The sequence below is a fragment of the Cupressus sempervirens genome, chromosome 6, assembly GCF_028749045.1.
Source record: "Cupressus sempervirens isolate cs-2001-9-10 chromosome 6, ASM2874904v1, whole genome shotgun sequence".
In the NCBI taxonomy this organism is placed as follows: Eukaryota; Viridiplantae; Streptophyta; class Pinopsida; order Cupressales; family Cupressaceae; genus Cupressus; species Cupressus sempervirens.
The window spans coordinates 248,656,799-248,673,817 of NC_143123.1; the positions used below are offsets into that span (position 1 = coordinate 248,656,799).

The 17,019-nt window shown below is 33.2% G+C and overlaps 1 protein-coding gene across 11 annotated transcripts in view; it reads right to left on the minus strand.

Moving 5' to 3' along the window:
* LOC149552173 (putative RNA-dependent RNA polymerase 5) overlaps window positions 1-17,019 on the minus strand; it is a 249,254-nt gene that overhangs the window by 140,036 nt on the left and 92,199 nt on the right. For all 11 annotated transcript variants that reach the window (XM_089787677.1, XM_089787673.1, XM_089787675.1 and 8 more), the window contains one exon: window positions 10,874-10,977. In XM_089787677.1, the coding sequence (XP_089643803.1) occupies window positions 10,874-10,977 (104 nt within the window). The remainder of the gene's footprint in view (window positions 1-10,873; window positions 10,978-17,019) is intronic.

The following is a 17,019-nucleotide window of genomic DNA, read 5'->3' on the forward strand; positions in this document are numbered from 1 at the left end:
AAAAGTTATAGAAAGAGATTTTTAAATTCAAAGCATTAAAATGGTGAATCATGTAAGAATAGAAGATAGGCTAGATGGAGCATCAAACTTCTCATATTGGAAAATCAGATTATTAATAGTGCTAAGAGAAATGGAATTAGAAAAATACATTGAATCAAATTTACCCATGCCAAAAAGTGAAACCGAGAAAGCAACATGGAAAAAGCATAATAATAAAGCAATGAAGATCATCATAGACTCTATAAAGGATCATATACTTCCATCTATAGCTAATCTTCAAACTACATTTGAAATGTTCTCCACCATTCAAAATACATTTGAAATCAGTAATACAAGTAGATTATTAACTTTGAAACAAGATCTATTTAATATTAAGATGAAAAGTGGGCAATCCATAACCTCATATTTCTTAAGAATTTCATATTTCTTAAGAATTACTGAGTTAAAAGATCAACTTGCAACTATGAAAAATCAACTGGATAATAAGGAACTAAACATGATTACTCTTAGAGGTCTTCCTCTGTCATGGGAAACCTTCATTTGAGGTTTAAGTTCACGACTCAAACTCCCAAAATTTGATCAACTAAAGAATGAATGCACTCAAGAGGAGTCTAGACTAGCTTCTAGAGGTCTAAGTTCAAATCAAGAGGGAGACATCCAAGTACTGTACACCAAATCAAATAAGAAAAGAAAGTTTAAGAATAACAAGAAGGATTTCAACAAAAATCACAAATCTCACAAACAACGTGACTGTTCCAAAGTTAGATGTTTTAAATGTGATAAACTTGGTCACTCTTATTATGTATGTCCGAAAAAGCAAAAAATTCAAGTAGCTTTAGCAAAAGTCAAATAAGAAAATGTTGAGAAAATGAATAAAGAAAATTATGCATTCCTCATAGCTCTCTCAAGCGAATTAAACACTAATCACAATACTTGGATCATAGATAGTGGAGCTTCTCGTCAGATCATCGGATTTAAGGATAAGTTTAAAACCTTCTCAAAACATGAATGAGAAGAAGTAATCATTGGAGATAATTCCTCTCACCCTATTAAAGGAATTGGTTCTTGTTCTATACAACTGAATTTTGGGATCAACTTCAGCTCAAGAATGTCCTATATGTACCAGGGATTAAAACAAATCTTGTCTCCATCTCCAAACTTGCTGATCAAGGGTACAAAATTGCATTTCAAGAAGATAGAGTCCTATGTTGGCATAAGAACTCAACTATTAAGAAAGCCATCTCCATTGGAATCAGAGATGGAAGTCTTTATAAGCTTTGTAATAATCAAAATCCTAATTTAAACTTAACCCTTAGTAATGATAAGTCAAACTCCTCTAAAATCTAGCATAGAACACTAGGTCATCTTAACTTTCAAACTTTATCCTCTATAGGGAAAATTGTAAAAGGTTTGCCTAATCTGAAAGCAAATCATTCAAGTATTTGTAAAAGGTGTGCATTAGGTAAAAATACTAAATATTCCTTTCTCAAAAGTGATCATAAATCTAAATCCATTCTTGAACTAATTCATACAGATCTTTGTGGTCCTATATCAGTCCCCTCTCTTAATGGATGTCGTTTCTATATAATTTTCATTGATGATTACTCTAGGAGAACCTAGATCTATTTTCTGAAACATAAGGAGTCATCTAAGGTCTTATCCAAGTTTAAAGAATTTAAAGCCTTAGTTGAAAATAAATCAGGTCAAAAGATTAAAACCCTAAGGTCTGACAATGGAGGTGAATACACATCTGATATCTTGAAAAACTTTTGTGTTTCTATTGGGATTAAGAGAGAGTTTTCTATACCTTATAACCCTCAACAGAATGGAATAGCTGAAAGGAATAATAGATCTATTGTTGAATCAGCCAAAGCTATGTTACATTATCAAAATCTTCATTACTCTTTTTGGGTTGAAGCATCCAATACTGTTGTCTACATTCAAAATCGATGCCCTCACTCCATATTAGAAAATACCACTCCAGATGAAGTATTTACAGTCATTAAACCAAATTTAAGTCATTTGAGAATATTTGGATGTCTAGTCTATATTCACATACCAAAAGAGAAAATAACCAAATTGGAGCCTTCTGGGAAAAATGGAATATTCATTGGATATAGTGAAACTACAAAAGGATACAAGATCTACATTCCTAGGCAAAGGACAATTGAAATTAACAGAGATGTAGTATTTCAAGAAGACATAGCCTTTAAAATTTATAGTAATAGTGATGAATCTATTTCAGAAGAAGATCAACCTACAGAAATTGAGAGGGAGGATGATTTTGACTTCTCTTCCATGTCTAATCATATAGAACTTGAAAACATTAACAATAAGAAAGGACCTCTTTGGGCTAGAAAAATGTTTGTAGAAAATCAAGTTGAACCAGATAACGTAATTCAGGAAAGCAAAAGAACCAAAAATCAATCTTGTTATATTGCATTACTATTTGAACTCATAAAATCTGAACCTACTAATGTTGAAGAAGCACTTTCACATCAATCATGGAAGGAAGCAATGATTAAGGAATATAACTCTATATTGAAAAATGGTGTATGGGATGTTGTACCTAGACCTAAGAACAAATCAGTTGTCTCTTCCAAATGGTTGTTCAAGATTAAACATGCTTCAGATGGTAGTATTGAAAAATAAAAGGCAAGATTTGTAGCCCGAGGTTTCTCTCAGAAAGAAGGTATTGGTTATGAAGAAACCTTTTCCCTAATTGCCAAGTACACTTCAATCAGAACAATCCTAGCAATTGCAACATCCAAAGGATGGAAAGTACATCAAATGGATGTCAAAACAGCATTTCTCAATGGTAAGATTGAAGAAGAAGTTTACGTTGAGCAACCAGAAGGGTTCAATACTTATGACAGCAAGACTCATGTTTGTAAATTAAAGAAAGCACTTTATGGACTCAAACAGGCTCCCAGAGCTTGGTATGAAAGAATAGATAATCACCTATGGAAATTAAGATATGCCAAAAATGAAGCTGACCCAAATCTATACTTCAAAATTGAAGGTAATGATATGGTTATTCTTGTATTATATGTTGATGATTTGCTAATTACAGGTGAGGAACATCTCATAGAGAAATGTAAGCAAGAACTCACTGCAAAATTTGAAATGAAGGACTTAGGATTACTTCACTACTTTCTGGGATTGAAAATCTGGCAACAAGACAACTGTATTATACTAAACCAGGGAAAATACACAATTGATATCTTAACCAAATTTGGAATGATGGAATGTAAACCGGCTGCTACCCCTATGGAAATTAATCTACATAAACTAAAAGATGATATGAACGAATCTGAGGCTGCAGATTCCACTTACCACAGACAAATTATTGGATCCCTAATGTATTTGGTCAATACTCGTCCAGACATATGCTATGCAACTCACACCTTGAGTCAGTTTATGTATGCTCTTAAGAAGATACATTTACATGCAGCTAAATACATATTAAGATATTTGAAGGGTACTATTGGAATGGGAATCAAATATGACAAAATCAACATTGAACTACTTGGATATTCAAATTCTGATTGGGCCGGAAGTTCCATTGAGCGAAAGAGTACTTCAGGATATTGTTTCAATCTTGGATCTAGTATGATTTCTTGGTCTAGTTGGAAACAAACTTCAATAGCATTGAGTTCCACCAAAGCTGAGTACATTGCATCTTCCTTGGGTGCTAGAGAAACAATATGGCTATGAAAGTTGCTTTCAGATCTCTTCAAAAGACATTTGAAGCCCACTACGATTTATTGTGATAATCAAAGTTGCATTAAGCTTTCTTCTAATCCAATATTTCACAACCACTCCAAACATATTGAAATTCCATTTCATTACATCAGAGATATGGTGAATCGAGGAGTTATTCAATTGGAATACATATGCACAAATGATTAAGCAGTTGATATCCTTACCAAGCCTCTTGCTAAAGTGAAACTGAAATACTTCAGAGAAAAACTTGGTATGATTAATTGTAATGAAAAAATTTTTAAATAAAATATTTATTTCATTTGAGTTTATGCCTCTCTTGGTTACTTAGTAGTATTTGATATGTAATGAAAGGTGACGACCTTTCATGGACATATTCAATTGTAGAAAATTATTTACAAGGTGACAATCTTGTAAATAATAAACCTATTATGAGTATCTCTAGACATTGCTTAAGTGCAAGTAGAGATTATATGGGCTTCTCTAGACATTGCTTAAGTGCAAGTAGAGATTATATGAGCTTCTCTAGACATTGCTTAAGTGCAAGTAGAGATTATATGAGCTTCTCTAGACATTGCTTAAGTGCAAGTAGAGATTATATGTGCATCTCTAAACATTGCTTAAGTGCAAGTAGAGATTATGAATGTATCATAGACTTCTCTAGACATTGCTTAAGTGAAAGTAGAGATCATGAAAATTTTATCACAATGGATATCTCTAGACATTGCTTAAGTACAAGTAGAGATCATTTACTATGCTGATTATATGATGATTCTGACTTAATTAATGTTTTACTTCTCCCTAGCTAAAGAGGGAGTGTTAATGTTTAGCGTCAGAAGAAGCAAAACCTGAATCAATTGATATTCTGATACTACTGCTGATTCCATAATCACAGAGATATAAGCATATGTGTGTGTGTGTGTGTGTATATATATGTATATATATGTACATATACATATGTACATATATATATACATATGTATATATGTACATATGTACATATGTATATGTACATATATATATGTATATATATATATATACATATGTATATATATATATATACATATGTATATATATATATATATATATATATATATATATATATATATATACATATGCTTACATCCCTATAATAGTTCATGGATTAACTACAGTATTGAGATCATGTTATTGATTAATCGGCAGACTTCATAATGATCAGGCATTTATGTTTATCATGCCTTGTATTGGGTGTCAATACATATCGTCCCTTGTTATTGTTATCGAGTGTTAAGTCTTATCATGCCTTGATTTGTTATCGGGCACTAACTTATGCAAAGTTTGGTTATTATTTAAACTAACATGCCTCTGAAGAGGCATGTCTCTACGTGGCCCTTGGGCCATGTAGAGACATGACTCTTCGAAGTCATGTCTTTCACCCTTATATATATGTGCATAAGCTACCGCAGGGAAAGCATCATTCACATGGCATCCAAGTACCTGTAGTCAGCAATAATATTATCTAACCATCATTTTTATTATCACACCTATTTCATTCGATATGCAGCACTTCAGTGTTCGAGTAACTATTGAAGGAGAAGGATAAATAAATATCTTACTAAGATCGCCTGCCAAAGATAAGTAAATATATTACTAAGATCTCTACCATAGAAAAGCAAATATATTCTGCATTGTCAAAGTAAGATATTCTCTGTAAGCATTTATTTGTAATTGTTTTATCTATCAGAGATCCACAATAATTAACAACCCTTACCCCCATTCTTACCCTGCACAGAGTTACCAAGAGAAGAAGAGAGCGAATACAACAACCCATTAACTAAGCGAACGGCATAGAAAGGGCTTATGCAGCATTAGATCCTCATATTAGAGAAGTGGTTTCATTTAGGGAATTTCGCCATGATAAAAGAAGAGAGACACCCAAGAGACATGTAAATAAAGATCTTAAGCATAAAGAAAACAAGGTTAATCTTCCAAACTTTGATGGATAATAAAAAGTCACAGCATATGATTGGCTACAAACACTAAACACTTACCTAAGCCTTAACTCCATAACTGAAGAGGATGCATTCCAATTTACCATTCTCCACCTAGAAGACATAGAACATAAATGACGGTACCATGAGATCCACACCTATGGTCATCGCAATATCACCTCATATAAAGAATTTACGCAAAAATCTATCAAAGGAGTTGATAGAAAATGTCCCCAAGAATATTTCAAAATGTTAACACAAATTAGGCAATACAGGTCAGTCGAAATTTACATTAATGAGTTTCAAAGAATACCAATACGAGTGACAAGAATAGACAAAGAACGACTCACTTATTTACTTATAGACGGGATAAAATAGCCTCCTAAAGGATTAATTAGTGCACTAAAATCTGAAAATCTTGAAAATTCTTTTGAGGCAGTATTGAAACTAGAGTCTTCATCAAACAATAGATCAATAAGCAGCCATACTAAGATATTTTACAAGAGAGATGATTCCTACCCAAGAGACAGTTTTCGCCAAAATGAGGAAACCCGCAAAGAACCACTTACAAAAAGGGAAAGAGAGATATTGAGGACAAAGAAACAATGCTACTCATGCCATGGACTGTGCCAGAGGATAGATTTCTAAAAAAGAAAATACAGAAAAGAAAAAAACATGTTTTAAATGTAAAGAGGACTAGGAGGTAGGGCACAAGTGTGAAAAAAGAAGAGCCCTCAATATTGAGGCTACCTACAACGATGAGGATGAACACTCAAGTAAAATGTTAAGACAAGGAGAATAAGAGGAGGAAGAATTATGGGTGATATCAACCTTTACGAAATCAACCAAACACCGAGTATTAAGAATTAAGAGTACTCTTCAAGGACAAAAGTCATAACCGAGATCGAAATCGGATCCACCCACAACTTTATTGATGAAAAGTTGGTCTCAAAAATGGGGCGGGAAACCAAAAAATTTAAGGGGGTTTACAACAGCTCAAGCCGCTAGATCCCTAGTTAGATGCACAAAAATAATTCCACAACAAGAGTTCATGTTGGGTGAACATGGTAAGGGAGAATTTACATGTAGTAGCACTAAACTATCATATCATTTTGGGAGCTCCTTCGGTCTGCTCCCTAGGTTCTTTTAAAAGAGACCTCTCAAACTGAAAGATTCAATTTAAACACCAGGGTCAAGAAATAACATTAATAGGGATTTTGAATGAGTCTTCCCAATTAGTTTCATGCAAAACCATTGAGAGAATATTTAGGCATTGGCAAGGTGAGTGTGCAACCAAATGTCTAGTGTTGGACAAATCTACCCCAAAGGCATCAGCTATTCATATTGACATACAACCTATCATCAAGATGCATTTGAAGACATCACCTAGTTACCACCGAAAAGAGGGTTCGAACACATCATAGAGCTGGAAGGAGCAAAACCCGTGATCACCACTCCATATAGACATCCACAAAACTACAACGATAAAATTGAAAAAAACAATAAAAGAATTCTTAGAGAAGGGCCACATGCAACCAAATTCCAATCCCTTTGCATCATCAATTGTACTTGTCAAGAAGAAAGCCAGAACATTGCTAATGTGTATAGATTAGAGAGCACTAAACAAGAAAACTATTAAGAATCGCTATCCCATCCTGAAGGCAAATGAACTCATTCATGAATTCGACGAAGCTCAATACTTTTTAAAAATAGACCTATAATCAAGATACCATCAAATAAGAACGAGAGAAGAATATTTACCCAAAACAGCATTCAAGTGTCATTATGGGCATTTCGACTTTCTCGTTTTACCATCCGGTCTTAGTAATGCTCCAGCCACTTTCCAATCATGTTTGAATTATACATTTTGAAAACAATTAAGAAGGCTCTTACTTGTATTCTTTGATGACATCCTTATCTATAGAAGAACATAGGAAGAGCACCTCCATCACATTGAAGAAGTACTAAGTGTCTTGGAATCCAAGTCCCTATAGGCTAAACCCTAAAAATGTGAGTTTGGATTGAAGAGAATTTTTTATCTAGGACACAAGTTCAATGAAGAAATTTGCGTAGATGAAGAAAAGATAAAGGCAATAAAAGAATGGCAAAAAGCTAAAACCTTGACACAAGATCGAAGTTTCGTAGGATTGAGCATTTACTACAAAAAATTCATAAAGAGTTCTCCAAAATAACTGGTCCATTAACAAAATTAACTAAGAAAGGAGCCTTTCAGTAGAAGGAGATAGCACAACAAGCTTTTGACAGACTTAAAGAAGTCATGAGTTCATACAAGGTTTTGGCCATCCCAATTTTTCCCAACCTTTTGAACTACAATGTGATGCCTCAAAAGAAGGAACAGGAGCAATACTTATGCAAAAAAAATCCCATAGCATTTGAAAGTCGCAAACTAACAGAAAGTGACTATCATTATTCCATAAACAACAAGGAAATGCAAGCAATTATGCATGCCTTAACCAAATCCAGATAGTACATGGTATGTCGAAGGTTCAATATTAAGACCGACCACAATAGCTTGAGGAGTTTTATGAACCAAAAGGATATCAATGATCAGCAACAAAAAAGGGTAAGAAAAATCAAGGCTTGCAACTTTGACATCAAATATGTCAAAGGCATCAATAACGTAGTCAAAGATGCCTTGTCTTGTCAAGCCCATGTCAATACTATGGCAAGTATCAATGAGAACTGGGAGAAGGAAATCATTGCAGAGTATGGTAAAGATCCATTCGCAAGCAAAATTATAGAAGGGAAAGCATCAATTGATGAACATAAGACAATAAAGGAACTCATCATGTACAAGGGAAGGATATTTCTCAATGAGACACATTGTTTACCAACCAAAGATGCTGCATGGTGGGAGAAGAGATCATGTATGATCGAAAATTGCTCGTAAGGCAAGCAAGTTTGCAAGGGGTAGACAGTCTTGAACCAATATAGATGCTTGGAAAAATTCTCAAATGTATGGATAATCAATTAGTTATCAATTATAGTATACTAATAACAATATCCATTTTATTGGTTTTCTTTGAAATTAATCACGTAAGGAGGTTTTCTTGTCACCCATTGCCAACGTGTGTGCTATTGTCTTGAGGAGGGTTTTTTGATGTAATTTTTGTGTCTCCGCATGTAAATCAAATTGAAAAATCCTATTTGCAGAGACTAATAGCAAGGGGCGGGGTGTTCTATACTAAATCAGTGGATAGTAGTGGTTTGTAGTGGGTAGAAGTTTATTAGCAAGGCTAAGGCCTATAAAGATACATTGTAAATGACTTCTCTATATTTTACTTATCTTTCATATATTTAAAAAATATCAAATATTACCAACCAAAATAAGTAAATAAAGATATAATCAATTAAGTTGAATTAATTAATATTCTTAATATATCAAATAATGAGGGATAAGATTCAGTAAAAATTACAATAAGCATTTTTATTTACTAAGCCTACCTTAGTCGATATGTCTAACACCCATTACCAGAGTGTCCAACAATCTTAGAGCATTCTACATACAGTATGTAAATGCTACATGACAAAATGATTGAAAAGGGCAACTAAGACTAAAGAAGATAAACCCAGAAGTCACAGCGATAATGCTAAATATGACATGGTAGTTAGCAATCACTACAATAGGACCAAACCAAACAACCACGGCAACCTTCATGAGACACATCGTTTACAAATAGGCAGACATGCTGGTTCCACAAATATGAATACACGCCATCGCTGCAAGAAACAAACACCATGAAAACTTGTAATTGAATTCGGATTAACTAGTGAACTTTCTCTACATATTGGAAACAACGAAAGCACTCAAGAAGAGTTGAATTCACCCCCAAGGTGGTATATTTACATCAATCCTTTTTTAAAGATTTTGATGCTTGATAATTACAAACTCACCGCAGGTGTATATCTGAAAAATTAAAATTCAATAGTAGCACAATAATATTGTATACTAATAATTAAATTTAAATGAGGATTAAAACTTTTTCTTCTAGTCTATGTTTCCTCACTGCGAATCTAGGATCCTATTACTCATAAAAACAAGACTTATAATATTTATAGTTTTAAAGAACATTTCAATATAATCCCAATAATTCAATATAAATAAGAAATTTAAGGAATATTCTGGAAATAATAAATCAAGGAAATTGATTTGTAGATTAATAAATAAAATATTGATTTTAATAAAATAAATTTATCCATAAATTAGGGATAGGAGTAATGTTGTATTTTTCCATATCCATATTGAAGAGGGAGTTTGTGAAAGGTGGAGTAATTTGGGCACAATGTAGAAAAGATTCCCAAAACAAGCATTGTTCATGATGTAGCCTCTTGGAGTCTGTTTCCACCGAAACACAATAATTCTACCATTCGTTATGAGATATGGGAAGACCAAGAAAGGATTGTCCATCAAACAATCTAGCAACGACTTTATGAAATAAATAATTATTATTAGTATAATAAATAAATAAATCTCTCACTTTGCATCTCAACCCCCACTGTGAAATGGGCTTACGAAGGGGTCATTATAGAGAAAAAAGGAACTCCAAGGACAGGCAAAGGGAAAATGAGGGGCCCTAAGGATGTAGTATTAGAGAACATGGAGAAGCTCATTTTCAGCTTGATTGGTTTATGGTTAATTATTGTTTTCTTTTGGAGAAATATGTGAAGCTTCTAGCTCTCAATTCTGAAACCTGAGGATGGAAACCGGATTCATCTTAAGAGGTGGGCTTGCATTGTAGTTCACAGTGGGGAAAATCTGTGAAGTTATGATCTGTAGACAGACTACAACATTTGAGGTATTTCACTTTTACTGAAATTAAATTGTAATGTTTCATCTTCATATTAAATATCAAGGCTCAATGATTTTCAGCATAAATTGTTGCTTAAATATAAGTCACTTTGCTCAAAATTTTGTATTAAAATTTTCAAAAAATATTTGGGAAATTTCTAATTATCATAACCTAGGATGATATTATAATATATCATATAAGATAGAAAAGATAAGACAATTCTTTCTACTCAAAAAAATAGTAACACTCTCCCCTATGCAACTGTTATATGTCATAGTTTTTTATTTCATTTACTGAATATTTTCTTTTGAATAAATGCATTCACTTTGCAGTAGAACCAAACAAAAGTTTGATATCATAACAAACCTTGTTTTACAAATTTCGAATGACTTCACAGTTGAGCAAGAAAGAAGACTATCTTTCTCGACTTTTATCATCGAATTACAAACATGTATTGTCTTGGGTGGCAACTGCACATAAAACATCAAGTAGTAAGAATCTCTATATAAACCCCATGAAGCATAAAGAGAAATTACATACAATCTTGTAGATCCATTTCAATTTATGTTTTCCCAAACATTATAAAATATATCGAAAAACAAGAAATCAGTACAACTATTTTAATCTTATCTAGAATCATAGCAGATCAATGATCTTCTTTTAGTTCTTCATTAAAAGAATGGAGTCGTGGTGTGCAATCTAGTCATTTGGATGGAAAATGTGAGAACGCCATTCAAACTAAAGATTTGATGGGGTTTTATGTAAATGTCATTCCCCAATTTATGATAGTATAGATAAATAGATAAGTGAAATGAATATAATTTAACTAAAGATATAAAAACTGATAACAATTTATAATCAGCATAATAATAATATGTTACTTAGATGAATATAATAATGCTTAAATAAATAATAATAATATGTTACTTAGATTAATATAATAATGTTTAAATAAAAAATAATAATACTATTATTATTAATTAATAATATTGTACGATAATAATAAAATGTAAATTTAAATATTATATATGATCATATATTTAATATATCATAATATGAAATATGATATAAAAATAAAATAAATAGATTTATTATTAATTGTCATAAATATATATATATATATATAACATTAAAATAAATAAGAAATATAATATATATTAAATAAAATTATTACTCATGAAAGCACGCGACTTTAAGAGTGAAACTTATATATGTGGAGTATCAACGTTTAAAAAGATATGAAAGAAGTTAATATTTAATCAAATTTAAAAAAGAAAAGGGAAGAACAAGGATGGCACATTACAGTGGTATTAGAGCCAATTTTTCTGTCATCCTGTGAAATTTTACCAGACAAATTTACACAAAGTTTAGTTATCAAGATTATCTTTGAGTTGGTGAGAATTTTGTATTCAAGATAGTGAGAGGAAAAGAAAAGGAAAGGTTTCATTCTAAATTTGTCAACGAAATAAAAGGAGGACTACTTTAGTGAAGGGTCGTATTCAGAAATGGACGGCTAATTAAGTAAAATACAATATTGTCATTTATATTCTACTAGGCAATTATCACTAGGGACTTCTGCTAAAGTTTCAAAGGATAATTGTTTGCAAAAAGTATAACCTTATTTCAATACCACCTTTAGAAGATATAAGGTTGGAAATTTATATTCCAAGGTTTAATATTTGAGGAGCCTTATATTTCCTAAGGTTGGTGTTTTAATTGGAAGCGGAGGAATTGTAATTATCGTGAAAGCCTAAGAGAGTGGTCCCTCCCAATTTTATGCAAAGGTTTGGGATTAAGAATGTATTATTTCATAACCATAGTCCATTGAAATAATTTTTTGAGAGTTGCTGTCAACAATTATTAGAGAAAAACAATGAAGTTAAATATTTTTAAAAAGGCTGATGCTTTAGATATTAATTTTCCTGTGGGCCCAATAATAGCAAAGGATGTAAATAGTATGGTTCCTCAATAGTCCGATTATTGGCAGACCTTAAGATTATTCAGAATTATTTTATATGTGGTCCGTAATAAATTTTGGCTTCTTATGATAATCATGAGGAAGAATTGTTGTTAACAAGTATTTTGTGAAGACAAATTGGTGTTGTCGTTGATAAAATTGCTGGTTTCAAATTAGTTTCCTACTGTAACAACAAAGTTTTCCTTGTGCTGAGATGTTGAATCCTTGGATATTGTCTATTAGTGAGTTATGCACATTGAATTCTGGAGTTATTGTTGGGCTGACTCATTTCCTGAGATTTCCATAATCCATCCATACAATGATGAGTTGGTAGTTGGTTTGCGTGAGCTCCCAATATAAACCAACTGATATATTTTATTGGTGTGAAGACTGCCTGTACTTGCAAATTCAATGAGCAAGTTTGATATTATAAGAACGAAACATTCAATATTGGATGCCAAGCGTATTTTAGAAATTAAAGTGTTCGTGATGTGAATGAAACGAGGAAGGCTGTTTGAAATTTGGGAATTTCTATAGGAAGTGTTGCATTCAAGGACTAGTAGAGGGCATTCACCCTTAGAGATAACTTTACCATGCTGTTGAGACTATACAATCAGGGGACTGTAGGAATTTCACTATAATGATTCAGATTCTAATCGATCTGGTTATAAGGTTCTGAAGAAAGCATTACTGCTGGCATTTTGGTCATTGAAATCTAGGATTTCCATTGTCATTCTGATCAGGAAGCATTGGAGAAAAGAATCTGCAATAATTGAAACATCTGCAGATATTTTGAATACTGAAGAATCATCTACCTAATACCTAATAACATTCTCACAGGGAAAGATCAAGGCACATATCACAAGGCTCTTATAGGGGCGTTTGTGGAATCAGTGAGCAAAGTAGGCGTGGATGTTGGAGTTACTGGTCTGCGCAAGTTTCCTTCACTATGCGTTGAGCCGTCAGGTACGAAGTACTGAACTGGAGCTAGTAAGCAAGTCGACATAGTTAATGAAGTGTAAGCATGGAGGATAATATGAAAAAAAATAACATGAGACCGACAATATTAAGGTAATAGAAACCATCTGAATAGGAGCGTAAGGAATTAGGGAGTAAAAGAAAGGATCAACAATAAAGAGTGGCATTATAAGTCAATACCATTATAATAATGGAACGTACATATATTTTGCCTAGAAATTAGAATTTAATAATTGACATAGATTATATAGGGATAAAGATATGTAAGGAAGCATTATATTCAAGGGTCTTAAATATAGCTAAGAACGATATTAAGAAAGAAATGCAGAAACTATTGTCAAGAACTCACTAAGTAAATATATTAGAGAATTGTTAAGAGAAATGCTATATGTATCCTTTCACAAGTGGGGTCCAAACTCTTGTTAATGTTTTGTATCTTTAGACGGATAAACCCATGAATATTTATATATGAAATATAATGTCTTCATTATATATGAGATATAAGGTCATTATTATATGAGATAAATTAATACTGATATATATATATATATATATATATATATATATATATATATATAATGTCCCATGCAAGGACATGTCTCTTCATAGCCTTAATCCCAATATAAATAAAAGGGAGATTGCTGCATTTGAAAAACACATACCAATATGGCAGTGGTTAGTACATTTGCAGCGGTCCTCAGAAAAACAACATGGTATCAAAGCCAGGCTGCAAATTTAAGAATTTCATAGACACCGTAGTGAAAAGGGATTAGCGCAAAGGATAGCGAGCTAGTTTGCTATTGATGTTAGATTATAGATTATTATTAAATATTTGAACATTGACTTTTGTCAGGAGATCATCATAAATACATTATTTTACGGCAATAATAAACGCACATTCCCTTCCTTGTAATCCTCTATCGTTTTCACAGTAACTTGGAGTTTCTTCTATGGACCATATAAGGGGAATCGCGGTATTTTCAGGATAGTCCATTGCAAGTTTATTTTATATAGATGCCCTGTCTGGGAGTGAAACTAAACCAAACCAATCCAATCATTTGCATCCTTGCAATATCAAGGTTTTAGATGCATTCATGCAAAGTTAGGAACACTTCATTTTTGAGAATTTAAAAAGAACTTCAAGTTTCCATTTCAAAAGGTTCAAAATCGACACTAAGTGCACACTAAAATCTAAATCAAACTCAAAGCATCAATCAAGGATAAAATGAACCTCATTTGCAAATATTTTTAAGTTCTTTTAAAAATCTCATGAAAACTAAGAGTCCTAAATGGTTGCCAAAAAGTGTCCTAAAAGCTTTGTTATTTGTTCCAAACAAATGTCTTGTTGCAAAATCTTGAATGTTTCTTAGGTTTTTCATGCATCAAAACAATCTAGGAATATCATTTTTGGGCTTAAAATATGTAAACTAGAACACAAAATCTTGAATGAAAACCAAAGTCCAAAGAGTCATTTTCACTTTTGAGTCCAAAACAATCTGGAATGATCTAAGGTTAAAACAAATCACTTCAAAGTTCTTAAAACAACACATAAAATCTCAATCTTGAATGCTCAAAGGAAAAAACTTGAATGTTTAATCACTTGTCTTTGAATGCATGTTGCTAAACACACTCTTGAATGTCATGGATTAAAATCAAATTTCCCTTGAATGCATGATTAAAACAACAAATTCAATCTTGAATGCCAAGGATCAATTAACCATTGCAATATCAAACACTTCATTTGGAACTTCTAAAATTGAACAAAACAAATCTCTTTTCCACATGCAATTTAGGTAAAGTTTGATTTTTGAACATTTAAGAAACTTTGTTAAGTTAAATACAAATTTGCAAAAATCAATTTGAGTAGTTCCTTGGACTCACCTCTTTTCTACTCACCCATCAATTCAACTATTGGTGGCAATCTCAGCGCCATTTATGGGGATGGGTTTACTTGAAAAAGGTGTTAAATGTTCCACAATCTAACTCACTCACTTGGTCTTTGAACGTTTGCTTTAACTTTATCAAAATTTTTAAATGACCAAAACTCTAGATTAAATCGATCACACTTCAAGTTTGGGCACTAAAATTGAACAACTATTGATGTGGAGGGCCTCTGGGCGCGCGCTTGACAAATCGAGTCTCACACATCTTTGCTTTGGGCTTAAAACAAAATCACACCAACTCTTGAATGCTTTAAAGGAAATTAATCGATACTTGACGTGGAGGGCCTCCGGGTGCGCGAGTTTGCTTTTATTGACCCTAACTCTTCTTCTTCTTTGCATTCTTCGATCGATTTACTTTTGTTGGCGCTTCAAGTTGGAATTGAACATTGTCTCTTAAACATGAGTGCTTGCAAAGTCTAGATTAGCACACATAACAGTCAGGTTGTAAAAGAACAAGCGTGTTTTTTTTTTAGCCCAAGGTCATCCAAGTCTTCTCTCCCCTTGTCATCTTTCGAGGCCATCTTGGGTGCATAAGATTAGGATCTAAAACCTTGTTTCTTTTTAGGAGGCCTGCTTGGGGATTTCATCACCCCTTGGACGACCTCAACTCCAGCGTTCTGGCGGAGTATAAGAATCGGGAGGTGAATCGAAAGACACCTCTCTTGGAATCAAGATTTTTGTCACTCGGGCTAAGCCTCAAGGAACTTTATACCCTTGAGAAGTGAAAGAGGAGAAGTGGGTTACCAGTCCTCTCGGCTGTGTGACATCTTGTTGGTTTCATCTACGGATTTGGGCCTCACGTACCTTTGGGTATATTAAGGACTCCCTAGCTAAACCAACTGTCAACCTTGTAGACAACCATCTAGAGTGTTAATGTGTTTGAAGTGACTGATCGAAACATTTGTAAAACATACACACTCCTCAGCGCAAGTATCACATTCTGAGAATCAAAAACTTCTATCTGGTTGTTCCTATCTATTGCTTGCTTTTTTATTTGTTGAATGAATGTTTGCCAAACTTGGTCAATCCTAGCTTAGGGTACACTTAGCATAGTCACTGCCTATTCCAGAAGTTGAACAAATTGAAGCAAAATAACCGAGGTCTCTCAAAGCCAAGCAGATTCAAGAATTGATGTCAGAGCAACCCAAACCCAAACAGAAGTTAAACTCAAACCATCTCAGGCATACCAAGAACTTTCAGCCAAGAGAAAGGAACTAACACCAAGTCCTCGAATTGCCAAACTCCACAAAGCAGAGGATAAAGCTGCCGACGAAGCACTTCAAGAGGCCTGGTTAGAGCGCACCATCAAATTTAACCAACATCCAGGAGTTAATCCTGCTTATGCCTTACCAACTAGGCATGATTTCTATGATTAGACACCCTTGTTTCTCCACACCTTCTTGGATAAGCTTCACCTTAGAGTCATCTTTGTAGAAAAGTCAGCCATCTTAGGTTATCCCCTTAAGCATTATTAGCTCATCCATCTCATTTAGGACCAAACCATCTAGCCAGCAATCCAAAATCTTCACATCCAAGCCTTCAAAAATTGTTGTCACCTTGCTAAAAGTTTGCCATTCCTAAAATCTTTCAAAACCACCAATCTCACCAAAGTTATCCCTTTGACAAAGCTTTGT